General features: G+C 41.2%; 4 protein-coding genes and 1 long non-coding RNA gene across 11 annotated transcripts; 4 read left to right on the forward strand and 1 right to left on the reverse strand.

Annotated features, from left to right (window-relative positions):
* Window positions 1-44: 44 nt before the first annotated feature.
* Window positions 45-9,061, forward strand: pbxip1b (pre-B-cell leukemia homeobox interacting protein 1b). Of its 7 annotated transcripts, none has more exons than XM_042424941.1 (11): window positions 45-151; window positions 2,301-2,377; window positions 2,820-2,895; window positions 3,116-3,186; window positions 3,741-4,152; window positions 5,180-5,425; window positions 5,582-5,605; window positions 6,145-6,197; window positions 6,507-6,620; window positions 6,807-7,056; window positions 7,191-9,061. In XM_042424941.1, exons 2-11 carry the CDS (start codon window positions 2,327-2,329, stop codon window positions 8,780-8,782), a joined length of 2,889 nt encoding a protein of 962 aa, XP_042280875.1. In that variant the 5' UTR covers window positions 45-151; window positions 2,301-2,326; the 3' UTR covers window positions 8,783-9,061. The 7 variants fall into 7 exon arrangements, with proteins under 7 accessions (XP_042280875.1, XP_042280876.1, XP_042280877.1 ...); XM_042424942.1 differs by having other exon boundaries at window positions 7,194-9,061; XM_042424943.1 differs by having other exon boundaries at window positions 6,807-7,041.
* Window positions 9,062-9,868: 807 nt separating this feature from the next.
* LOC121906219 (protein S100-A11-like) lies at window positions 9,869-14,683 on the forward strand. Its single transcript, XM_042424953.1, has 3 exons — window positions 9,869-10,321; window positions 12,027-12,161; window positions 13,528-14,683. The coding sequence occupies exons 2-3, from the start codon at window positions 12,033-12,035 to the stop codon at window positions 13,660-13,662; spliced, it is 264 nt and encodes an 87-aa protein (XP_042280887.1). The 5' UTR covers window positions 9,869-10,321; window positions 12,027-12,032; the 3' UTR covers window positions 13,663-14,683.
* Window positions 14,060-19,750, reverse strand: LOC121906221. The gene is made up of 2 exons (XR_006098576.1): window positions 14,761-19,750; window positions 14,060-14,560 (listed from the first exon to the last, which is right to left on the reverse strand). It is a non-coding gene; the product is annotated as an uncharacterized LOC121906221 (long non-coding RNA).
* On the forward strand, window positions 14,627-20,568 carry si:ch211-105c13.3 (uncharacterized protein LOC325758 homolog). Its single transcript, XM_042424952.1, has 3 exons — window positions 14,627-14,733; window positions 19,757-19,878; window positions 20,047-20,568. Exons 2-3 carry the CDS (start codon window positions 19,759-19,761, stop codon window positions 20,200-20,202), a joined length of 276 nt encoding a protein of 91 aa, XP_042280886.1. The 5' UTR covers window positions 14,627-14,733; window positions 19,757-19,758; the 3' UTR covers window positions 20,203-20,568.
* A 2,797-nt stretch (window positions 20,569-23,365) lies between these two features.
* s100t (S100 calcium binding protein T) lies at window positions 23,366-24,197 on the forward strand. The gene is made up of 2 exons (XM_042425040.1): window positions 23,366-23,581; window positions 23,689-24,197. The coding sequence occupies exons 1-2, from the start codon at window positions 23,420-23,422 to the stop codon at window positions 23,851-23,853; spliced, it is 327 nt and encodes a 108-aa protein (XP_042280974.1). The 5' UTR covers window positions 23,366-23,419; the 3' UTR covers window positions 23,854-24,197.
* Window positions 24,198-25,822: the final 1,625 nt, after the last annotated feature.

Raw genomic sequence — 25,822 nt, forward strand, 5'->3', positions numbered from 1 at the left:
CGGGACAAGAGCGAATCTTGCTTGTGATTGGACGAGAGGCGCGTGGATCATGCAAGTTACAGGGGGCATGTTCTCATAGTTCTCAAGTTGGATGAAGAGACAAGTGTATCTGTGACAGTCTGTGGGGTCTGAGGTAAAGCGGCGGACCAAGGTAAGAATGACCTGAATTTGGATGTACAAGCGTTTTTATTACAAAGTAACAACCGTATGTTTTATCGTAGTTCATTATAACAATGCGTAGCTTACGTCGTTTGGCTCACTTTTTCCTGGTTCTTCGAGTGACTGTTGGAGCAACTAACGTTAGAAAGTGTAATTTTCATGGCTAATGTTAACAATAAGTTAACTTTAGTAACTCATCTCCCTTTTACTGGCCTCCAGCATGTTTAAGAAAAGATGTGCGTGAGTTTAACTGTGTATTAAGTTTTGTTTTCCTTTGAGCTCACCGCCATATGACATTTCCTGCTAAATACGTCACGCTGCTTCACTCAAAGTAGTCAGTGTACATTGTGTGTTATTGTGTTAACCGTCCGTTTTCTGAATATGTTGTGTGTGTTGATACTTATGGTGCTTCTTTTGACAGCCTAACATTGCTGTCCTAGTGGCCTGTACTTGTAGTTTAGTCTTGACCTTTTTTGGTAATTTTTCCCTGCTGAGACCAAGATAAAAAGATTAGGCCCCACAGCTGTCACCATATATTTGGTTGTGTTTTGTTATGGAAAAAAACTGAGTGATGCGTAAACTTAACTGATGGCAGATATAGCATGTTTGGAGTGTTACTTTTAAGTTAAACAATGAGCTCAGACAAAGATCTGTAAATATGCAAAATTAAGGTATAAAGTGATATAACCCAGCATACCAAAGCTAGAGCTCAATTTGATGTTACCCATAAAGATTAGAGAGTGAGACCAGACAACAAGGCAGTGAGAATCATTTTTTCTCTGTTAAAAGCTGCCAGCTTTTAAAAACTGTCCTTAGAATACTTGCTCTGTTGTGTTCCCCATGGCCATCTTCTGCATCTCTAGTCAATCTCATGGCAGCTATATTTAGCCAATATCTATTTAAGCCATTCCACTATATCCTCCACAATGCTCCTTGGGCCCTAGGCTAGATTCAGTAGACTCCTCTTGGGAGGCACTCGATTAGCAGACCTAAATTGCAGAGCAGGAAGAGAATTGAATTTGGGGAGTGAAGTGTGTCATTACCTAGACAGTGTGGTGTTGAAGTAAGCGGTTTGTTCTTTCTGCATTTACTGAAGAAAGCTAGGCTAAACATAATAGATATGCATCTATATCATCCTCTGCCGTTTGAAAGAAAAGGCTGTAAAGCTGTAATACCTGACACTTGACCAGGCAGTAGAAAGAAATTGAAATATCAGACTGTGATTCTGCTTGAGTGATCCAGGTCTAAAAGGGGTTTTGTTGGCCAGATACCTAACACGGAGGTAGAATAAGGGAAAACTGTGCTGCCAAATGATTATCTTACTTTGAAACTCGTAACTACTTAGTAGTTATTTAAAAAAAAAGGTACAGTAGACATCCATTAACAGAGCAGCAGCTTTGAAATGGACAGCCCATTCTGCTGCCTGTATCTCTAGAAAAGGGCTGGCCTTAGTTACCCGTGTCTCTGCCAAAACATTTCCCAGCTAGTCAAAAACCAGGGTGACCAAAAGGCCCACAACACACATAAAATACTAATGAAGAACTGAATGCTTCCAGGGAATTGGACTTCCTGCGTGCACACATACACACACACAGCGATGTGTTACACACACAAAGCGATGTGTTACCAACACGTTACAGTAGGTCCTTTATTTGCAGAATGGGTGAGGCTGAATGGCAAAGGCATGCATTCAAATCCTTTGCATGTGTAAACAGGGGATGTAAATTTCTTTAATCTGCAGTATACAGACTGTCACCCTACTTGTAGACCGGTGGCAGGCCTCTGAACTATATACCACTAAGATTTGCTTGCTGCTGTTTCATTAGGTGCATTTTTACTGTGCCAAAAACCTGTTCTGTCCACTGTTGTTGGGGAATCAAACAACAGGCTTAGGTGCAGATAATAACAAGACTTACAATGAGGATTTTCTATTGGACCTTCGTCAGTCTCATTTGATTTCTTCACAGTTCTCCACAGTCAATTATAGCTATACATCATATTATATCCAACACCATATCAACTCTGAGTCTTTGTGATGTTATGCATGTATGTTCCATCGCGTAGATCTCTGTTAAATCACCTGTAACTAACTATTATGTACATACATGTAATCTGTTGTACATCTTCTTCCTGTGTTGTAGGAGACAGGCAAAGCCTCTAGGGGGCCATGTCTGGCGGCAGCAGTACTAACAACAGCTGGACCATCCTCACTCCTGAGGTATCGCCACTTTGAAAAGAGCATAAGAATATGTGGAGTCGCTGTGTGCATGACCTCAATGAAAATACATTATTTTTTAAAAAAGAAAACTCCTTGTCCCACTTGAATTTTCTTTTGGGTCACCTGAATATGAAGTAGGTTTCTTTAATAAGACTGTCAATGTTTCTATTCTCTTTTTTCCAACTTTAATTAGTATTCAGAAAGACAAACTGGCTCTTCAGTGCTGGCCTGAGGGCTAGATAGACAGACACACTCTCACTGGTTTGCTCAGTGGTACTTTGGCAGTGGCTGTTGTGGAAAAGAGTGCTGCTTAGTCATTTCTGATGCTCAGTTTTAATCAAAAGACAGACTGTCAGATGAGCCTGCATTGCTCCAGTGATGGTATCTCAATGGTATTAATGTCTGTGTGTTTGACTGTATGCTGTGTGTGTTTTTGTACCAGGAGACTGCTGCTGAAACCCTGAGGCCTCTGGCAGAAGGGACAGAGCACCATGAGGAAAGCCATACATCTACAGAAGGTGGTTTTCATAATATATCTGACGACCGTGACATTATTTATGGCACAGAAAAAGCATATTTCTAACACACAAACCTAATATAATTTCTAGATCTTACTTTCCTACTTTTGCCTCTTTGCCTCTCTGATAATTAATCAAACAACCTGAGAAGTTGCTCCATTTCAAGGACTGCTCTAAATGACTCCTCACTGTGCTTCTGTGTTTGTTATTGATGAGCCAGGCTGTGGGGCCAACAACCAGCCTGCAGAGGATACAACATCTGCAGAGGGGCCCTCTGTGGAGGAACACCTGGTAAGACAGCAGTATCCTCTACCATGTAATAGCACTATTTGTTAGACGCTTCATCTGAATATGTCGTTATAGTCGGCAAATGAATGCTTTCTACTTGTTTTTATTCTCTGATTGAACCATTGTTTGGCTGAATACTCATTTCTGAATTGTCGCACAATGTACATTAAAACTATTTATACCATAGCCGTAGGAAACACTAGATTCTGAATGGCCAGAGAGTGTGCTGTGTGGTTCACACAAATCTGATGAAGCCACATTATCACACCTTTTAATTTAACACTTGTACTTGCAAAGTGACTCATTGAAGCTGTTACTAGGATACTGCTTCCTGACAGAGTCTTAAAATAATTCTGTTCATTTGCTCATAATTTGTTCAATGTTTGTGCTAAATAGTGACAAAAGGAGAAGACAGAAAATAGTGCAAACACAAAGTTTCTACTCAAAGAACAAAAAACATCTGAGATTAATTGCAAAAATGCTAAAATATAGGGTTATCTAAAACCTTTCAGTGGCAGCACCCTCAGGAATTTTAATGACCTCATTCTAATACCCAGGTATCAGAAGAGAAAAAAGGAGAGCTAAGCGAAGCCTCCAGCACAGATCACCACACCTACGAGCCCACCACCATCACTGATGCCACCGTTCCCTCTTCTTTGGACGTCTCGAGCAGCTCCATCCCTGGCAGTGATGTGCTCAGCCAGTCAGAGGGCCTAGCTGAGGGCCAGGCACAGTCCAGCCCAGACCCGGATTCATTCACTGACTCCTACACCCATATAACTCCCTCCCCTGATGAGCCCCCAGCCTCGCTGCTGAGCACAGAGACTCTGGGAGGGGTGGAGTTTACACAGGAAGAAGAGAGGCCAGCACAGGAAGGAGCACCGCATCCGCTAAATGGGGAGGAGCTACAACAGGAAGGGGAGGAGTCAGACCTGTCTCCGAGGACGACTGACTTGGGGAAACAGGCAGGTGCGAACAACAAGACTGCACAACATTTGATTGTGGTTTGGGTTATTGTGTGTTTCAACAAACTGCTATAAAAGGTCAAGTCACAGTTACATAATGGAAAATTGAAAATTGTTGTTTTATTCATGGCAAAGATCACGTGGTATTCCTGCATCATTTCCTTTCTTTTTTTCGGAGACTAAGCCAGATGCACTATCTGTGTTTGAAGTGTACTTGATGGACTAGTTGGTTATGGACTTGTTCAGTATCTGGGCCAGGAAGTTGTCTGGAGAGGCTGTGGTTGGTATGAGGAAGGGAGTGTGATGTGACAGAGAATGACACCCTGCAGAAGTAAATTGGCTTCAGAGGGACTGGGACCTGAGAACTTTTTTGCAGTGTGATGTTTTCGGTCTGCAGCTCTTCGTCTCACTACAGCATTAAAAAATGAATCTTCTTTTGCTCTGTTGTGCATTTTTTCTCATGCGGTTTTTCTTTGCTGACTAGAATTGAGTGTCAGTGAGTTTCGAGACAAGGCCCATTTATAAATGTGACGCAAATAGTTTGGAAACTTGGTATCGCTGTTGTTCCAAAATGAAACATTTGCATAATTTTCCAGGAGATTTATTTAAGATTTAAGCCTTATTTATGCAGTTTAATGGAAAACAAGGAATGACAATGGAGCAATTTAACCAGCGTGCCATGCACAGCAGAGCCAATAAAGAAGCAGGTCCTACCTCCCATGAGGAGTTTTGTCTCATACTGTAGCATCAGAACAGTTACAGGGCCAAAGTTGCTGTGCTATCTATCTCTGTAAGTGGAAGAGCAAGTTTGTGCTCAATAATGTGTAACAGATTTGTTGTAAAATAAGAAATATGTCAGAAAATAAATGTTTATGATGGATATCTGTAAAGTATATGATCCACTGTTTTCACCATGTATACCTTGTGGGTACCCATAAAGAAGATGAAACCTGTAAATTGCAAAGTGAGTGTCGAAATATGCTTCTTTTTTTTTACAATTGATTTCATACTCTTCCCTTCCTTTGCTCCAGACTCCCCAGGGGATTCAGAGGTTGGGGACGAGAGGGCCGAGAAGACGGGAGAGGAGGGAGAGCCAGAGGTGAGGAGAAGGAGGTCTCTCTTGGCAGCTCTGGAGCGGATCGGAAGGGCAGAGGAGGAAGACGAAGGAGAGGAAGAATTTCAGTTGCCACAGCGAGAGGAAGAGAGTGGGTTCTCTGTGAACAAGTGCATCCTGGGTGCCGTCATTCTGTTAGGCCTCGGGACCATCTTTTTCTCAGGTAGGCATCGCCATGTGAGCTGTTGGGAGGGTAGACTTCCCATTTAGTTTTGGCTGTAATTTTAAAATGATAGAGGTTAGATAAAGGAAAGTTATGAGCTACTAGCAGTGGACAAGATGAAGGGTGCTCTGAGACTGCGGTGTATTATACCTGCAGGTGTCTTCATGGACCTGGATGAGGGTAGGTTGTGTGTTTGTGTGTGTGTACGTGTGTGGGCGAATGAATGAGTGCTTTCTTGCCCACGGCATGTGTTTGTATGAATGTGCATGCAGAATAAAACTGTTTTTGCATCTGACAATTGAATTTTAAAAGCACTGCACGCTTTTAAACTTGTGTGAGCAAGAGAAAGGGTGATTTCTGCACTTTCGCAACGAGGCTTACAGTATTTGTTGTTGTCAAATGAAAACCTTCCACATCACCACAATGTACACCAGTCATTTTTAGCCTGACCACCACACCTTTTCTACTCTGATTTTTTTGTAAAAGTTGAAACTGAAAATGAGCAAAATTAGAGATACAAGGTTTTCAATCAGCAAGTAAGAGTGTATACAATATATACTCTTACTCAGCTGAGGAATTCAAACTTTACTGTAAAAGCCTTGATTGTTGTTTGGGAAGGAGCCGCTTTTTTAATGTGCAATGCAGTGTAAAGCTTTTGCTTGTGTTTTCTGACAGTGTATTATTTACATGGAAATTAAGCTTTGCATAATAATTTGCAGAGAGTGACTATAACACGAGGGAGCTGAAAGATCCAGAAGTACCAGGAAAACAGGTCAGTCTGATGTTAATAAAACTCCTTTTCTCTCTCTCTGTTCTGTCTGTGATCTCTCTAGTCTCAATTTTTATTCATTATACGTGACATGTTGTGTACCCACTTTTTCAGTGCAATAAGTGCCACTGCATACATTTTTAGTGTGATATTCTCAGTAGGAGTCTGTCCCCAACACTGGCAAAATTACTGCTATTTTCTACAAACTGTGTCACTTCTTGATGTAACCTTGTCTGAAAAGAATAATTCTGAGAAGTCATGTGAAATCTTCTGAAATCCATTGTGATGCCATGTGTGTGCTGATCTTGACAGGAGTGGCTTAATCCGGAGGTTCCTCCACCCCCAGTAGATGCTGACAGCACAGATCTTCTAAATAAGATAGCCAACGAAAACAAGCAGATTCCTGTGCTACAAGCCCAACTTCAGGTGTGACTCCATTCTGTCTCTCCCCTTATTTCTCCTGTGTGTGTGTGTGTGTGTGTGTGTGTGTGTGTGTGTGTGTGTGTGTGTGTGTCATGCATATACACATGAATGTGTATCTGCATAAACGTGTTACTGAGTGTGTAATATTCTCATAGGATCCTCTTTTTCTGTTCTTTTTTTTTTCAACAGGCACAGAAAGAAGAGCTAAAAGTAGCCAAGGGACAGGCAGCAGAGGGAGCAGCAGAGCGGATGCGGTGGGAGGAGGTGGAGAAGGAAAACAGTAGGTTGAAGAAAGACATGGCATCTCTCCCTGTCCTTCAGAAAGAAAACGAGAGGATGAAGAGAGAGCTGGAGTCTGTCTCGGCCCTACAGAAAGAACTAGACACTCTGAGATCCACTCTGACTGAATTAAAACTCTCATCAGGTACAGAGGGAGGAGGTAGGGAGGATGATAGTTGTTAGATAGTAAGGGAAAGGCTAAATATTTCTTTCTTTTTTTCTTATTTTTCTCTTCTCACTTAAATGCTCACTTTTAACCTTTGTATCTGTAATAACTCCTTGTCTTTCCTTCAGCAGCCAGTGAAGCAGCTCAGGCACCTGTGAAGCCTACTACATCGCCCCCCAGTGGTCAGCCAGAGGACAGCAGCCCAAGTATAGCTGGATCTACAGCGAGACAGTCCTGGATACCATTGGATGAGCAAAGGGCTGAGAAGAAGAAAGATCGGAAGAAGGACAAACACGACATGGGCGAGAAGAAAGAGTGGAAAGAGAGAGAAAAATCTGAATGGAAAGAAGGAGAGAAAAAGGAGAGCAAAGATGGAGGTAAAACAGAATGGAAGGAGAAGGAGTTGAAAAAGGGGAAACACGAGCAAGGAAAGTTTGACAAGGAGAAAGTTAAGGAAGGTAAGCAAAAGAAGCACAGTGATGACAAACAGTGGAAGGAGAAAGACCTGAAGAAAGAAAAGGCTAGCAGAGGGGATGGAGGAAAACCATGGAAGGATAGGGAAGGGAAGAAAGAGTGGACAGAAAAAAGTGAGAGAAAAGAACTGAAGGAGGACAAAGACTGGAAAAAGCCAAAGCACGAGAAACAGAGTGAGGGTAAGCAATGGAGGGGAAAGGAGGAGAAGAAGGATAGGAAGGGAGGAAAAGATCATGGAGAGTGGCACAAGAGCAAGGAGGAGTGGAAGGGAGAGAAGGAGTGGAAGAAAGCAAAAGATGGCTTTAAGGAAAGTGGCAAAAACAAGTGGGAGAAAAAAGATTGGAAACAGAAAGGAGAGAAGAAAGAGTGGAAGAAAGACAGTGAGTGGAAGAGCAAAACCAGCAAAGATCTTGGTAAAGAAGGGAAAGGAAAGTGTGAAAGGAAACAGTGGGAAGAGAATGAAAATCATGGTAAAGGGAAGGGAAAGGATGAGAGGAAACAGTGGAGCGAGAGCAACTGGAAGGCTAAAAATGGTCAAGATGGTAAGGACTGGAAAAAGAAGAATGAGAGGAAGCAGTGGGAAAAGAAAGAAGAAGAGTGGAAGAAAGGAGGACAGAAAGAGAAAAAGCACTTCGGAGATTGGAAAAAGGACAAATCCAGCTTCCAGAAAAACAAAGACGAGCACAAGTCAACCAGTAACCACAACCGCCATGACCACCATGAGGAGCATCCGTGGAAAGACAAGATGCCCCCTCATACACACCGCCAACCCTCCCTCGATCAACCTGAGTACTGGATCCACCAGAGAGACCGCCTCCAGCATAACCCTAAACCTCCACAGCACTGTAACTCACTGGAGACCTGTGCTCAGGCTGAGGGGCTGCTCCCTGTCCCTTTACCCGAGTTCGAGGCCATCCTCCTAACATACCTAGCCAAGGCAGAGGAGTTTGGTGTGGATTCCTCCAAAATAGAAGAGCTCAAAAAGCTAGCCACCGAGTTCTTCAAGGACGGAGTCTTTGTTCATGACCAGATGAGCTTTCAAGAATTCGTCGAAGATTTGAGCGATATTTTAGAAGACATGGTGGAAGTGGATGAAAACGATGGAGAAGAGGATAGTGCCATAGAGGACGAAATGGAGGAGTTTGAACGAGAAGTCATAAAAAAGTTTTCAGTGCCAGGAGCTGGAGAGAAAGAGGAGAAAATCAAGGGGGAGTGGAGGAAGGAAAGTGGCCGAGCACGTGGCTGAAGAAGTGATAGAATTGATGGATCTGTCAAATGAAGCTAAGAGGAGTCATGACAAATGAGGGGTTATTCAAAGGGAACACTTACTATTGGACCACAAATGCTTACAATTTATGGTCCTGTCATTGTTTTTAAAGGATCTTATTTTTACCCCTTCCCTCTGCTGTCCAAGAGATTCAACTTATAATTTGATCTCAGTCACATTATACCTGTTAGATTTAGTTGGATGTTACTCTGCTTTGACTCTCACCTCCAGAATAAACACTATACAGTCTTATTCACACACTGCATCTCTTCTTCTGCAAAAAAAAGCACTGTTAAAGTCGATTCACTGATCAGCCATGCATCTACAGTATGCCGTCTTAGTGTGCTGATTGCTTTAGTCTGACTGTTCATGTCAGATGATCTTCAAAACATTAATAAACAGTTTTGATGAATTACTGGGAAAAAATACAGTAAACTGTTAAAAAAAAAAAAAAGAAAAAGCCAGTAGTCTGCCTTGTTTTTTTCTGTTTGAATGAATGTACATATTTCATTAAACACATTTGTTTAAAGAACTATGCTGAAATGCAGAAACATATAGTTAACTTATTTTATAGAGTTTGGCATAATATAGTTAAAAAATACAATTGGTTGGCACATAAAATATTGACATGTTGAGCATGTATGTTTCTTTTCAGGTACAGGACTCTGCACTAAAATGTCTTTAATTATTGTTTTATGTTTTATGAATGTAGCATTTGTTTATATTGATTAGGCTGGTTATGGAAATGGCAAAATAGTTTGCAAAAAACAGCATGTATTCTTTTCTGTTTACCTGCTAACTTATGAAATGTTGCTGATTCAAGGGCCTGTAGCCACACACAGGTTGTTTTTCAGAGGGTAACAACGCAGAACCACTACTTTGTTTGTTAGGATGTTCATATTTGCCCCTATTATCCTCGTAAGAGCAATATAATAAATTTGATGCATCCATGTGATGAAAAAAACTTGTATTTTGTCTTCTTTTTTGCTCTCTTGTTAAATTGACCTTTTGAAAGACAAACGTCTACTCATTTTTATTAAAATCAGTGATTTCAGGTCCTCTTTCATGCTTCGCCTGAATTAAATTTGACAAGTCCTAATGACTCTTCAAGGTTAGAGTACGATACGATGTGAAGGTGAGATATTTGGCTTTATTGAATATTAACAATACCTTTATGGTTGCTTGAACAATTACATTGACTTGGAAAGTTGGTGGAATCTGTAAAATGTTTTATATACTAACAGATAAATGAACACAGGAGTTATCCATTAATGTGTGTGACACTGCAGAGGAATGAACTGTCCATGGACCTTGAAGTGTCTTTGCCTGACTGACATTAAAATCACCCTCTTTCTGTCCACAGGGACATTTTTTCTGCTGTCCTTTCCATTTATAGTCTATATGTGGATGTGTGGAGTAACATCTGACCTGATGGTAGCAGACGCAGAGGGAAGGGGAGGAAGAAGAGCTGCTGGAATGAGAGGATGAAATTGACTATGATGACATCGTGTCATTCAGGTACTGTGAGTCTGTTTTGTCAGTCAATCATTGCCTCTCTTTGTGACTGAAACTGGAGTACTAGCCTGGTTCACTATTGCCTTTTTTCACATAAACACTGTATCAATATAGACATTATTTAAGGGAAAGTGTTAATTTAAGGGAAATAACTGGTTCCTTGTGAGAAAGTGATACTTAGTAGGTCACAACAATGTTAGGTGTCATTCCACCTTCTATTTCACTTTCACCTCAAAATATTGTAAAACTGCTGTACTGTAGCATCAGTAGTAATATCATAACATAAACTTTTAAACTTCAGAAACAAATTTACAGTAGTATGCACACACATACACACAATCTGTGCTCCCACCTCTGCGGTAAAAGCAAAGTTTCATGCAGGTATACATTTCCTAACACACACTTCTCTGTAATGAATAACTACCTAGTAAGGTCTGTGAAAGGAGACACTGTAAATCAGCCGTGTGGCACTGGTCTCTTTATTTTTTTTAACCCTTCCAGACAAATATACATCTATTCTCAAGGCCAACTGTTAGATGAATGGGTACAGTAGGCTGTCCAGAAATTCAAAAAGTATGAATTATGTGTTGAAATATAGATGAACAAATCCTTAGACACAGCTATACATCAATCACAAAACATTAATCATAAGACAACTAGCAGCATTGCCCCATTAAACCCCGATGCTTTTATACCATTGTATGTTGTACCATGATTGCTTAGTCCTCTCTGCAAGCTATTCATCTTATGCTAGAAGCTGCACTCTCCTTCCTCAGGCAGGCTGCAGACTGCTGTTTCAGGTGTATGGGGATATAGATATGTGTGTATGTGTGTGTGTTCGTGCGTGTGTGTGCGTGTGTGTCATACAGCTGAGACAAGGAAACTAGGCATGGGGATATTTTGATGATAAAGCCATTGTGCTTGTTAGCACCAACTGCCTCCCTAATATGCCAATTGTGCACATCTTGTCAGAGCTTTGGCTTAAATAATATACCCTGTCTGAGGTGAAACCCAAGTGCCTCATTCTCAAAAGTTTCTGCAACACCGACTGTATAATTATACCTGATTTACTGCTCTCTTTTTGCTCTCTACAGCATTTTGTCCACGTTTTCACACTCATACATACTAATGGAAAACTGTGAGGCTATTGCCCATGCATGGACATGAACTGGGCAAAACATTAAACTATTTGTGTGCATATATTGTAATATGTTTAACCAGTCCTAACTCAGATTGTCAGTCCGAGTTAGTCTGTTTTTTTTCCTGAATGAGGTGATTCACCCAGTAATCCATAACTCCTGCCACAGATTGGTTACAGGCTTAAGTTGCATCTGAAAATTCAACCACATCATGGAAAAAGATCGGTGGTGCTTAGGAAAAATGGTTTACACTTTTACTGGTTGCAACGAATATTGTGCAGAAACCAAAAGCTGTAAATATATTAAGAGAAATTAGTGAATGATTTATCTTATTACCGGGAGAGGTAGGCTAGAAAAAGAGCAGTGAAGACTTGTGTCCTCACAGTTTATCCTCTTTACAGGCGTAACTGAGCTGGTGAGTCTGAGATTTGTATTTCAAACTCTGGTTAAAAATGCTGCTGCTTCTCTTCTCTCATAGGTTGAACTTAATATGTATTATACATTCATTGTCATTATGATCAATAGAATTTGTCATTTTTATCATTTTATCTTTCCCTTCTGTCTGTCAGTTTGTGATGGAGTCTGCTATTGGTGTGCTGGTGTCCCAGTTCAAGAAGTATGCTGGCAGTGATGGTTCCCCTAACACACTGAGCAGAGACGAGTTCCGCAGACTGGTCGCGTCAGAGCTCCGTAACTTTGTTAAAGTAAGGATTCAATATTTGAGTTGAATTAACTTTTTCCTCTTGTCAGCAAATGCCATGAAAACACCAAAACCAACAATTTAATGATCGTACTGATGAGTACTTGCTTGTGTAGCAAAAAGCCTGATATAGCATATTCCTCTGTGCCATAGATGCATTGGTGACTTGCTCCTTCATAATGATGAACACGGGAACTTTTTTTGAGTCGATACCCTTCATCATCCTGCTGCCATAAATATTCTTGAGAGAGTATCGAATCTGCAGCTGAAAATAGTCCCTGACAAATGCACAATTCAGCTCTTTTTGAGTAACTTTTGCTGAAAACTACAGTAGCCAGCTGTTTTAGGAAATCATTTAGACTTTTTAAGAATAAAAAATAAATGCATGTAACATCTTACATAGAAGCAAATGAGTTTAAGGACATCAGGAAGTATTGAGAGACAGACTACGCATTGTTGTTTTTTGTCTTTTCATGAGAGTTGTTGACAATAACATAAATATAATAATATATCACCTGCCTATCTGTAGGTTGCTAGGAGTTGCTTACAGCTACAGTTGTACAGTTGTAGTTACAGTTACTGTTACAGCACATTCAGAAAGATTTTCAATGCAAGTTTGCTTTGAACCTCTGTGTTTGCCAGACGAAACAGCTTTCTCATAAGGGCTGACTCATATTGAAATGGGTATCATCTGGAAGCCACATTGGCCCTTTTTCACTGTGAACATATAATTAACTGTTAGTCATACTCGACACAAATCAGGTCAAAACAGCTACTTTTGTTCTTTTACTGAGCAAAACTTACAGTAGGTCAAGTAACAGTTCTTCCTCTTAAAAAGAATATATTACTCTTTCCACTCCTGCCTCTGATCTCGTGGAGGGAAAAGCTCAAAGTTAGATCTCACACTGGGACAGGACATAACTCTACGTTTTATGTTCGATTTGAAACTTTCCACATAAACAATGAAAGATTTGGTCAAAAAAAAGAAAGCGTTGGCCACCCTTCAGAGACTTCAAAGTTTGACTCTGGTCTCATCTAGTTTTGGTTGTGTTGTGTGCACTCTGCATGTTAAACCAGAGCACAGTGGCACAAAGTACAAGTTCCTGAAAGAGGCTGCTTTTTCCAAGTGTGGAAAATTCCATGTGTTTCTGTTTGTATGAACAGTTGAAATAAACACAGTGGCCACTAGATGGTGACAGAGCCAAACATCCTTGTGCCAAACCACCACATCAGCATGAATTTGGTGTACGTGCCAGTGGTGTCAGCTTGCCTCTGTCTCATCCCCTCTCATAGGCAACACACTGCCTCTCACTGTTGTTGTTTGGTTTTTTTTAAGTATTTCATATATGTATCTTATTGTTTTCCTGCAGAATGCTGCTGACCCTACTGCCACTGACCAGCTTATGAGCTCATTGGACAAGAACAATGATGGAGAGCTCAACTTCCTGGAGTTCTGGCAGCTGATTGGGCATCTTGCAAGCGAGCATGGGGGATTCAGCCAATAGAATGTCCTCAGATACTCTCTTACAGTTGTATAATATTTGTTAATGACATGTCTGTGTGCCAGTGATAGTTTGTGTGTGACAGGGAAAATCAGCCAAATGGAAAACGCCCAAAAAAATCGTTCTCAACTGCATAATGCTATGTTTTTTATCAGTAGCCTGCATTTCTTTTCACCCCCGTTCTCTCACCAGCAGCTGCCAAACTGGCACAAACACACTGTCACAAAGTACTATTGAAGAAGTTCAGCTATATTAGAGCCAGTCTTATCTGTCTCCCAGCACACACACACACAAACACTCACAGCTGCTTGTGCTTACAGGTCTACAACACTGTTGAAAAATGGAAATGTATTGTCTGAAAACTGAGAATGTGTTTGTGTAAGCACTCTGTATTCTTGGCTCCTCTAATTTTTTTTTTTTTTTGGAAAACACACCTCTTTCCAGGACATAGACAGGGGCGTGGTGTTGGTGGAGTAAGATTTGATGTTTCATGCTGGTAATAAAATAAAAATGAAGTGTAAAAAACAAAACAAAAAAGCAGGTCTTCATTGTTAGTTTGTTCAAAAAGTTTCCTACCTAGTGAACGCTATTGTTTACACAAGTGAAGTTTCAGGGTGTGGCATCGATACATCTCTGTTGGGAAAGCTTTGAACACACACACACACGTACTTACACATGAGCTCACGCTTGTTCCTACATGTTGAGAAAGTGTGTCAGCAAAAAAAAAACGCATAGATGAATATTAAAATATAAACAGACAGGCTATCGAACTGAAAATATATATTAAACAACATCACAAAGACTCGTTCAGTTGTCTTGATCAACGGAAATGTTGCTGAAAGCTGCTGCTGTTGCTCAAGCTGCGCCTCTTTCCACATTCCTTCTCTCCCAGGCACACGCCCTATGGACAATGAAAAAAAAAAAAAAGTTTGGCTGGAGTCAGAAGTTAAATCACGGAAAAGATATGTGTTGCTGGTTAATCTAGCCCAAAGGCTGAGGAGGAGGATCAGTGAGGAAGAAGGAGCGCAGTTGCTGAAATACTTTTTTGTCTTGTTTTTGTTCACTGTCCTAACGGTGAGTCTGGTTTATTCTTATTATTACCTTTGTGCAGGGCTCTCTGTGCTGTCTGGACTTTATGGTTCATTAGTCTGTTACACTGATGGGTCCAAACTGTTTTCCGGGCAAATTAGAAAATGATCAGTTTAGCTTATTTCCTTCACTATGTCATCAATTTTGTATAATTTGCGAGCGTCTCTGTTGTCACTACCCAGCTTGGTGGCTCTGGATCGGGTTCTCCTTTTTGGTAATCTAACCCCAATCCCTTTACACTTCCAGGGACACCGGATTCCCGACTCTCGTTTACTTATTTATTTGCTGTGTGTCAGTCCTGCCTCTGGTCGCTCTACAAATTGTCAGGATTAGTTCAGGCTAAATGTAAATGCGGGGACTCGGGTAAGCCCCTGACATCTCCGTTACGCACGGCGCTGCAGTTTTAGCATTTGCGCCGATGCCAGTTAAACAGTCATAGTGTAATCATTGAAGCGGCGGTCAAATTTGGCTCTGATCTGAATTATTAACGTTATGATAAGACTCCGGTAGCGGGACTCGAATGGCTTCATCCAGGTGTAGTTAATGGAGGAGAAATTGCGACCTGGGCGATGACAGGTAACATGCTCATGAAGGAAGTGAGTCAGTCAGTCACACCTAGCGCAAACAACGAGAGCAGGGTGGAACTGATTGGTCACTGGGATTAATCAATGCTCATGAACTATCCGGTGCCAGTACAGAATAATAATGACCTGTGTGGTCTGTGGTCTGTCTTTTATAAACTGACAAATTGAGACATCAGATATAAAATTGTTTGGTAGCCTGTTCCAGGTGGCGGAGTGGAGAAGGGTGGGTTGGGTGGTTTGTGTAGCCTTGCCTGACTTACTTGTAAACTGGTTTGTACTTGTCTTATAGTTGCAACACTGACTGCACTGAGAGTTTCACCAACGTCTGAGCAATATTCATGTTTCACTTGATTAATTTGGGGAGTTCCATGCACAGAAGTTCACATGTAGTCCATTCAGGTCATGACACGAAACACAATATATAATGACAAAAGACAGATTTTATTTGTTTTTAATCAACCTCTATATAACCAGGCAGGTCCCATCGAGGTTTTTGCAGCATGAAAAGGAGACAGAACATGATAACATCAGACAAACAGATAATCCTAAAACAACAAATGACAGCACTGAGAAGGATATGGATGAGATAAGAAAAGACAGCAAATAAATCATTTACCACATAATTAAGTCTTGAATTCTGCAAAACAGAAAGCACTCCTCAGTTTGTCATATTACTTATACCATAAACATAAAATAACCCCATTTAAAACCAGTGAATTAATTACCATCCTGTGGATTGACAAGAAAAATCGGAGGGATGACACTGTATAGGAAAGGAGAAAAAACATAATCGTACATAAAAATATATATACTGCATATATAGTTATTTCTTTTTCAGATGTTCCTCTTATCTTTGCTTTATCCCTTATGAATTACTAGATTTTATCTCCTCTTTGGGCCTAAAATAAGTGATGATGAGTCACAACTACACATTGTTTTAAGAAGTCACAATCCCAAATGGTCGGGAACCACTTAATGTGTGTACATTGCAAAATTGCAGTAAAAAAACCCACAAATGAGTCAAAATACCACAAAAGGACCTGTAATGTAAATAAAACAACACACTGAGCCGCACACAACCGTTCATTACACTTGAGTCATTGTAATCACTATCTCCACCCTCTGAATCTGAATGCAGAACATGTGCTCAGAAGCTGTAGCCTGATGTGTACTCAGCACATACGCACAGAGACACTCCCAGCTAGGGGAGCCTTTTGCTCTTATCGGACAAACCCTACTACATGTTCCTTTCTACCCATTTGTAATTCTGTGGCCCTGATGCCTCCAGTTCTGACCGAAGCCTTCTTGGTTTCATGTTCATCTCATTACACTTGGAAGAGACGCTAATGGATGGTGGCCTGTCAAGTGTTTTGATATATGGCCTACACAGATAAAAACACACACATACAGACACTGGTCTGCCTGCTGCCTTGCTGCTGTTGGTTGTATAGAGGGTGTTAGGAAGGTGTTGGGACAATTATAGTAACCTATTAAATAATAATGAACAGCATGCTGATGACAGATGCTCACTTGTATGTAGGAAAAAGTTGTGTGTATGCCTCTGTGTGGGTGTGTGTGTGTGTGTGTGTGTGCGTGCTGGCATGGCTGGGAGACATGAAACAGAATCCCAGGTTTGGGTGCCTGACCACGAGTGTGTTCTGCTCTCACTCACCCAGTAATTAGGTTAATGCAGCAGAAGTCCTAATTGGCATCGTCCTTCTTTTGAGATGTGTGTGTGTGTGTGTGTGTGTGTGTGTGTGTGTGTGTGTCTTTCTATCTGTCTCTGTCTATCTCTGTATGTCTTTGTGTGTGTCTAGTGTGAGCATTGAGGTGTGACATCTGTGTCAGATGGGAGATTTTACCAGCTTCTACAGTTACTTACAACAACATCACCCCAGGCACCCATCATCATTACCCGTCTTGTGGCCACCGCTGCCTCGTGGTAGTTTCCAACGCTCACTGGAAATCCTGCAGCAAGGCCTCATCCCATGCTGCTGTGTTACTTTATCAACTCTACTCGAGTATTGGCAGCATTTGTTCATGCCTTTTGGGCTTCTTTTTTTTTTGAGAAGCTGTTGCCTTGGAATTCCTGTTTGTTGAGACAACAAAAAGCTACAAAGGAGCAGAAACATAGAGACGCCTCTGCAGACTGAATTTATTCCTTAACCCTTAAAGTTCCCCTCCACTCAAAAGTGTGTTTTGCGTACTGTTCCTTCACTTGGATGTTTGACTATGCAGGATGATGTACGTGCAGAGTTTGACACTAAGGCTGTTTTCACATTCATCTGCTGACCTGAGTTTGAGACGGGAATGTACGAGCATGATTTTGTGATGTCACAACTAGTTTAGAAACCAGTTAAGAAACTGTGAAAACTTCAGTGCACACAAAGAATAGACTTTTCAGTGAAGTAGGAGCCATCTTGTGTCCACTACTGAAATGAAAAATATTTGCATAGATTCTGGATCGTAGATGTTATTATTAAGAATGTTTAACGAGGTAACTTAACGTTTTTGTGAAAAAACAAAAACAAAAAAACATATCAGACACAAGTTGATTTAAGAGTATTTTCTTATATGACTTAAAACATGTGTGAAGAGGATTTTTAACTCGGTCTGTATGCATAAACATTCTCTGTGTCCCAGTTCCACATGGCATCATTTACACAGTTTACTGTTTAGTTAACCTATTATACAAGAAATCAACACTGTGTCTCAATGGCACACTGCATACCAGTAATATACAGTATGTATTACAGTAAATACTAATTGTCTTGGTGTACTGTTTTTTGCGTTTGGTACAAAAGAACATACTTACATACATATGGTGTCGCACCAACAGGAAATCATGCATCAAACTATGTCAACTATACTTCACAAAAAGGAGCCGAAAAAATTCAACACATATTTCTTCATTCTTTTTAAATCTTCCTGAAGCTCTCTTGTCACCACCCACAATTCGTTTCAATTTGCTGCAGCTGTGTGAAGCCTCTATTTTATTTGTGGATTGCTTTTTCAGACAGTACTCCTTTGTCGCAGCAGACATTTTGACTTGTCATGGAGGGAAAAGCACACGTGGTACTAATAACACTAACAACAGCTCCTGAAACCAAAGCTGCTGACTAGAATTCAGCCATCATTCATTTTAAAATTTATAACTGGGATTTTCCTTCTGTGACATGTCAAAAAGTTTTATTATCCATACTGAATTTTTGTCACTTTTCCCATGTGAATATACAACAAAATCCAAACTTGTGTAGATGTGGTAAGAAGGGAGGCATATTTAAATGGGACACAGCTATTGTTTTTCATTTTAATAAGTTTGACACCCAATTAAAGGATGTTCATCTGGTTCCTGTCCTCCCTGCAACTGGAAATAAGCATTGAGTGAAATGACACACAACAAACCGAAACCTGCATGCCTCAAACGTTCAGCCGAGGATTAGCTTCACATGGCTCCTAGATTCTCCCAACAAAAGCAGCATTAGATGTTTGCATTCACGCTGGGTTAATTTATTGCTGCTTGACTGACATGCTGGGTGATGTTTTTCAGCTCATACTTGAGCACAGTATGCAGTGTATGTTCCTACAGTGTGTGTGAAGAGATGTTCTGCAGCAGACAGGTAGCAGGCAGTAATCTGAACCTGTGGCCTCCTGCTGGCTTCTGAGGATCAGATATCCGCCGTCAGAGATCACGGCTCCCATTGTGTTTACCTCAGAGACTCCCCTCCTCTTCAGCCTTCCATCACTCCTTCTCTCGCTCTGTTTACCTCAGAGTGCCTCAAGGCCATGTCCCCTCCTCTCTCTCCCCCATTCCCTCACCTCCTCCCCTATGCTGACATCACCTGTGTGTCTCACCTTTCTCACATGTTTATGTTTAGGGGGGCATATCCAAATATGTCTGATTCAAATAACACTTCAAGATGCGATCAACCTAACACTCAAGAATTATGTTTGTTTCATCTTCATCACTGCACTTTTATCACTTAAAGAGCAGTTAAGACAATTTTGCTTTGTGCATCACTATTATTTGCAGAACAATACGGCTTATTTCACTATTTAAGTCATAGACATTCCAAATTAGGTGAAATATTTTGATATTATTCCATTTTAATATATTATAATATGTAATATGATTGCACAGAATGCCTAATCTTGATCAGTCAGCTTTGCACAAGCATTCCAAGGTTATAATGTGCATTTCTCCTTTCTGCAATCCAACAAAATGATCTATTAAACAACTGATATAACTGAAAACATCATCCACCCAAGGCCCACTGCAAATATATTTTCATATTAATAAAATCCACAGGAACTGTACCTAAAGGCACGATGTCTGAGTGCCTAAGATATGGCCATATCTCTCCTTGCCACTTCCTACACTCAATTCTCCTTTCTGCTTCTTGTCCTTGCCTCTCTCTCTTTAGATATGGAGTCAGCCATTCAGACAGTGGTGACTACATTTCTCGGTTCCGCCAGAGGGAAGGAGAACTTAGATGGGAAAGCCTTCCAGAAACTGGTGAAGAAACAGCTCAGCGGCATCATGGAGGTGAGGACCTACATAACTTTTTGTCGCTTTCCATCCTCCTTCATTGTAGTGTGTCACACAAATAATCTAACAATATTAGAATGTTTTTTTGTTTTTTACTGTTTTGTAAAGAGAAGCTATATTATGACTTATAGTATTCTTTTGTCTGTCCCTTTGTGTTTTGTTCAGGACACAAACAGCTCCTCCGCCGTTAAGGAGATGCAGCGGGGACTGGATGAGAACAGCGATGGAAAGGTCAGCTTCCAGGAATACCTCACTCTGATTGGCTATGTGGCCAACTCCCTCAGTCAGAGCAGGACTGATTCCAATGCTGCAGCATCATAGATGCTTCTTGCAACATGGAACCTGTGAAGTTTGGTGAATCAGCAAATTAACAGCCTTTTTTTTTCTCGTGCTTTTAAAAGTATCTTTTCTCATTTCCAAATGTTCCAGACATCATGTAAACATTTTCATCATCAGAACAGTCCATAATCATTTTAATTTAGTTTCTCCACCTGTTTTATAATGCTCTGAACAATCATCTTAATGTCTGCCCAGATCAACCTTTTATTCGATCGCACCGTGTTGATCTCCACTAGCTGTCAAGGACACACTGAAGGACTCTGAGCTGGATGTGTCTGTTTTTATACTGATCATGCAAAGGATACTTACTATATTTTCAAAAATAATAAAAGCTTTATATCAAAACCATACTGTGTGTAGTTTTTCATTTGTTTTTCATCATTTCAGATGCATTTGCATTTCTATAAAATGCTGAAATGACCTTTTAACCTCCATTAAGATGCTGGAAAACCCAACAGAAATGTTATATTTATACAGTGGTTTCCCTGATGTGGTGTGACATTGTCCTACAGGCGTTGCTGATATGATACCCGCTTCATCCATAGCTTCAAGCAACACTTGCTAAATTTAGCTGTGACATCCCTGACTGGTCAAACTCAGCAGCCTTTAGGTGCATCAACTATTGCAACCAGATCCTGACATACAGTATACGCTTCCTATTGTGCACCATCCTCCACTCTGCAACACTATACACACACAAATATGGGGCACACAGGAGTGCACACACACACACACACACACACTGTGCTACCCCACTCACTGACACAATATACTGCACTGCAGCAAAGACACAATAACAAGAAGATGCACTTACAATGATGGCAGCTTCAAACATACCTTTCATGACATCTTGTAATGATGCAAGTGCTTTTCCATTAATGTTGATGTTGTTTGCTTTCTTAAGTATGATCTTCTGGATCATCCATTCAAGTGCGCATGCTTAGATGTGTTTCTGTCATTCATTTATGCTCCTCATTTTCTTTTCATGCCCTCTGGTTCCCACTGTATCCATTGTACTGCTTTAAGTCTGGCGGATAAATGTCTTGAGCTATTTTAAGTATGTTTGCCTGTTCAAATGCATCTGTAGTTGTTCATAGGTTTTGGAGCTTGAGGTGTGAATGTGTGTGTGTGTGTGTGTGTGTGTGTGAAAGTGTGCATGTTTGTGTGTGTGTGTGTGTCCTTGCATTAGCATGTTTCCTTTTGTGTGTGTTTTGTATGGGGATTTCTTTGCATGGCTGCCAGGTGTGATGGCTCCATTCATCGGTGCTACACTAATCCCTCAGATACTTTATCAGGCATGACCCCCCCAACACATCTCCATCCTCCAGTTAACATCCTACCCCAACACCGTTTTTGCTGCTAAAACCAGACACATTTGGAGGTTTATCAAGTTATTCATCTTTGTCTTGGTACGTTATTTATTTTAGCCCATCCTACAAACCTTTGTTTTGACAAGAAGTACAAAATGATTGCACAACAGGATAGCTGGGTAATCCACTATCACAACAGCGAGCTGTAACATAGTAAGTGTCGTTGTCACCACACCACAGCTCATTGTGCTCAGGAAATGCTGTTGGTTATGTGTGAGTTGAGCTAATCAAAATATGAATGTGGACTGACTAATTCTGTGTCTGGCTTTTCTCACTATTTACACTCAGTATATGCTGAGTGACTCAATACCTACTGTATGTAGACTGACATCTGAGAATAACAAGACCACTTTTAAAGCATACTGGGGAAGTTGTGGTGTGGCTTGTGGTCATATTAAGGGTATTCAATTTGCTTAATGCTTTGCTGTAATTAGAGTACAAGTAGTGTTTAGTGGTTATTTTTGTCGATATGTCATCTCTGACAGATAGTGCAGATAGAGGGGGGGGAACAGGCCATTCAACCCATTCAACAGATAGCAGGTGTCTGATGCGTAAACAGAGAAGGAGGAGGAGAGGAGAAAGGGGGGTGGAGGAGAGGAGCAGCAGGTGGAAGGAGGGTGAGAGGAGGATGGGGGAAGTGGGATGGGTGGAGTGAGGGATGTATTTAAGACGTTGTCCTCCTCATCCTCCTCATCAGTCACTACTACCTTCTCTCTCTCTGCACCTGACCTGCAAGCCGGCACTCGTCCTCCACTCAGGTAAGAGGCAAAGACTGATGCAAAAGTGAGGGGATGTAGCGGACAGATTTCAACTCTGAAAACTGAGTCTCTGCATTTCTTAGAAGTTGTTTCTCACTATTTTTACTTTTAAAAGTATATTTTAGGGATGCAGCTAATGCATGGTGTTTATCTGTATAGGTATAGGTTGTCTGGCCTTTGCCTGTGCAAATCAACAAAGACAGGCAGAGCTTTGAGTCTATTCACTTGATGCTGATAAGTTACAAAATTGATCCTGTTGTCTGCACATCAGCACAATCAACCTTCCTAAAAATGTCTTTTTAAAATATTTTTTTATGCTGCTGATTCATGGAAATTTGAAACATTGTCTCCACAAGAAGAGACTGATGTAAGATGTGATTGATAGTCAAGAAAAGTCTTCACAGTTCTGAGGTGATGTGAGTTCAAGAAAGGCAAAGACTTACACCTGTCTCCGGTGTTTTTGGCCATCCGGCAGAGCTAAAGTAAAAGCCAGATCAGGTTCCCTCTGTGTGTCCCAGTTACATCTCCTCCACTGGTTCGGCTGTTTTACCAGCTTAGAGTTTCACTCTTATCAGCTGGCTCACATGTCCGGCTGCTGACTATGTCCTGACTCCCAAAGGTCCTCTCGATGAGGCAAAGCAACAAACAGATTGAGGATCAGTTTATCTGTGGCAAAATCTTATCAGAGCCACTGGCAGAGAGGAAACACTCCTGATGAGGAAACAGAGCAAACTTGACTCCAGGGCTCTGCAGGGTTTCCGACTCTGCCAAAATGCCTCTCCTGTCATCACATAAATATGCTTTGACATCTCATAGCTAGCATCTCATAGCTTTCTATGTGTTTTGTCAATGCCTCTATGTGTCTATCTATCTCACTTTGTCTGGCACTGTGAGAGAGTAAAAAGAGTGTGTGTGCATGAGTTTGTGTGTGAGAGAAAGACAGAGTGAGACTTTAACCTGTATTGATTTGCAGCAGACTTTTCCTTCGTGCTTGAGAGAGCAGATTTAGTACTGACATGGTCTGACCTCTCTGTCTCCTCCTCCCTTCCTCTTTTTCTGTCCTTTTCCAGAATGTCTTTGCCCAACTCAGAGAACGCCTCCACCCTGGAGAACGCCATGCAGCTCATGATACAGACTTTCCATAAGTACTCTGGAAATGAGGGGGACAAATATACACTGAGCCGGGCTGAGCTCAAAGAGATGCTAACCACAGAGCTCGGCAACTACCTGGGGGTAAGGAGGCACATGTGCACAATTAGAGATATAAGACGCACACATAGGATTCATGTGTATAAATTAGATCCAGACTACATTTCTGTTTTGTGTCCATATTCATGCAGAATGCCCAGGATAAGGAGGCTGTGGATAAGGTTATGGGAGACCTGGACTCCAACAACGACGGCGAGGTAGATTTCACCGAGTTCATCATACTGGTCGGAGCTCTTACTGTGGCATGCAACGACTTCTTCCTGGAGTTCAACGAAAAGCAGGAGAAGAAGAAGTGAACGCGCCCATCGGCTCGAAGATGTTCACTCACACTGCAAACAACACATTCCAGGGAGGAAACAGTCACGACAGGAGAGAAGATCTGAGTAGGACATCCTATTACGAACTTCACTTGCACAAATACACACACACACACACACACACTCATACACACACATATTAATAGTCATTTGAGCAGTAATTGTTTGGTGTTTGTGTATTTGTCCTGTCAGTCTGTTACAAATTGTATTTATTGCGATGTGAAATCTGGAGAGTTTAAGTCAAGTTTCAACACCTGTCATTGTTGAATATGTGAATATATCTCTCTTTCTTGTTCTTTTCATGTATTTTGTAACACATTCAAGCTGAGGAATTCCCCCCTGGAAAGAATAAATGTGATCTTTACTCAAACAATACCATGTTGGTTGTACTTTATTACAGCAGAGAAGAGTAAGAGCACAGAACGGGCACCAGGTGGCAGCAAGTGGCCCTCAAACTGGATCCAATAGTTGTGACAAAGGATTTACCTTTCATTTACTTTGCACATGCTGGCACCGAACTTTATTCTAGAAGCAGATGGATGTAGAGTTATGAAATATATAAGAGATTGTAGTTGAGTAACTTCTGTTGCGGCGTGAGGTTATCGTATTACATCAAAAAGGTCAATGTGAGCATTTACCGGCTGTAGTGACTGTACCTAAATTCCTGTTTTTACAGCAGAATAATGAGAACTTGAGGTGACCTTGACTGAGCCCTACACCCATGATTGTTTAAAAGCCTCACTTCCTAGAAGGAAAAGAGCACTGCGTGAGTGTGTAGGTATGTGCGTGTTTGTGAGTATATAAAAAGGAAGTTAAGCAGCCTCAATATTAGAAAGCCAGGAAACGTTTCTTTCTTTCATTCTATCCTGTGCTGTAAGATTAATGGGAAGTTTGGGCAATACCCTAATTAACAGACTGTAGGTAACTTGTGTGAGTGTGTGTGAGATAAAGAGTAAAAACATGCCACACTTTGATTAATCTGAACCTACAACCTTTATTGGACTGGTTAAGGTGTGCGCAGGAGCAGATCTGGGAGTCAGGAAGGAGGAGGTGAAAGATGGGGGGAGCATAATGAGAGCGGAAGTGAGAAGAAAGGAAGGAAAGTGGAAAGGTGAGAGAGAGAGAGAGAGAGAGAGAGAGAGAGAGAGAGAGAGAGAGAGAGAGAGAGAGAGAGAGTGGACAGCAGCACATTGTCCGCGAGCAGCCTACAGTTCTCACAAGTTCTCTGATAGGCTTTTCACACTTGTTCGGGATCTGTCAGGAATCCCGTGGGTAATGACATCCTCCAGAGACGGAAAGAGAGAGAGAGAGACACCGCTTTTAGTCCAGAACTGAGCTGAGCTGCAGACTTGTCCACACAACCGTAAAAAGCCGGGGAAACTCAGAAACACAGAGTGACAGTGACTGCATTTTTTTTCAGAGAATTGTAGTGGCTTTCTAATGCATCACCAACAACATAGTCCTTTGTCTCTGCCTATCCTGCTTTATTACTCCTCACTATCTGGATTGTGCTTGCTTGCTTCCTTAGCTGCGACGTCATTATAATGTCAAACACCCTTATATAATTTAGCGTCATATACAGTCTATGGTCATATATAATCTTTTCTGCTTATGATTAAGCACCTTTAACTTATTGCCTGGTATGACTGTTTCAGAGTTGGTCCTGTTGTCATTTCTCTCTTGTTTAGTGAAAATTTAATTCATCCGCATTCCCTGTGTGCCCAAAAAAGCCTTTTGCATCTTGCTTGCATTCTTGGTTGTCACAGGACCGGAGAGGATCATGGAAAACTATGACAAATCAGCCATTCTGAGATGAAAAGGAAAATGCAAGAAGGTTATCATTATTCTAATTGGACTTAAATGTCAAAAATGTGTTTGTCTGTGGAAGACCAGATAAGGGGGAGAGAGGACTGAAGAGAGATTAATAGAGGGGGGTGGGGGAGACACA

Source organism: Thunnus maccoyii, chromosome 10 (genome assembly GCF_910596095.1).
Source record: "Thunnus maccoyii chromosome 10, fThuMac1.1, whole genome shotgun sequence".
NCBI classification, from domain to species: Eukaryota; Metazoa; Chordata; class Actinopteri; order Scombriformes; family Scombridae; genus Thunnus; species Thunnus maccoyii.

What these genes read in the sequence shown, in the direction of transcription:
- pbxip1b (XM_042424941.1), top strand. Translation starts at nt 2,327, where the DNA reads ATGTCTGGCGGCAGCAGTACTAACAACAGCTGGACCATCCTCACTCCT. An exon ending in CTTCATGGACCTGGATGAGG is followed by an intron (nt 5,606 to 6,144) that starts GTAGGTTGTGTG and finishes AATAATTTGCAG; the next exon opens with AGAGTGACTATAACACGAGG. An exon ending in ATCAGGTACAGAGGGAGGAG is followed by an intron (nt 7,057 to 7,190) that starts GTAGGGAGGATG and finishes TCTTTCCTTCAG; the next exon opens with CAGCCAGTGAAGCAGCTCAG.
- LOC121906219 (XM_042424953.1), top strand. Translation starts at nt 12,033, where the DNA reads ATGGAGTCTGCTATTGGTGTGCTGGTGTCCCAGTTCAAGAAGTATGCT. An exon ending in AGCTCCGTAACTTTGTTAAA is followed by an intron (nt 12,162 to 13,527) that starts GTAAGGATTCAA and finishes GTTTTCCTGCAG; the next exon opens with AATGCTGCTGACCCTACTGC.
- si:ch211-105c13.3 (XM_042424952.1), top strand. Translation starts at nt 19,759, where the DNA reads ATGGAGTCAGCCATTCAGACAGTGGTGACTACATTTCTCGGTTCCGCC. An exon ending in AGCTCAGCGGCATCATGGAG is followed by an intron (nt 19,879 to 20,046) that starts GTGAGGACCTAC and finishes TGTTTTGTTCAG; the next exon opens with GACACAAACAGCTCCTCCGC.
- s100t (XM_042425040.1), top strand. Translation starts at nt 23,420, where the DNA reads ATGTCTTTGCCCAACTCAGAGAACGCCTCCACCCTGGAGAACGCCATG. An exon ending in AGCTCGGCAACTACCTGGGG is followed by an intron (nt 23,582 to 23,688) that starts GTAAGGAGGCAC and finishes ATATTCATGCAG; the next exon opens with AATGCCCAGGATAAGGAGGC.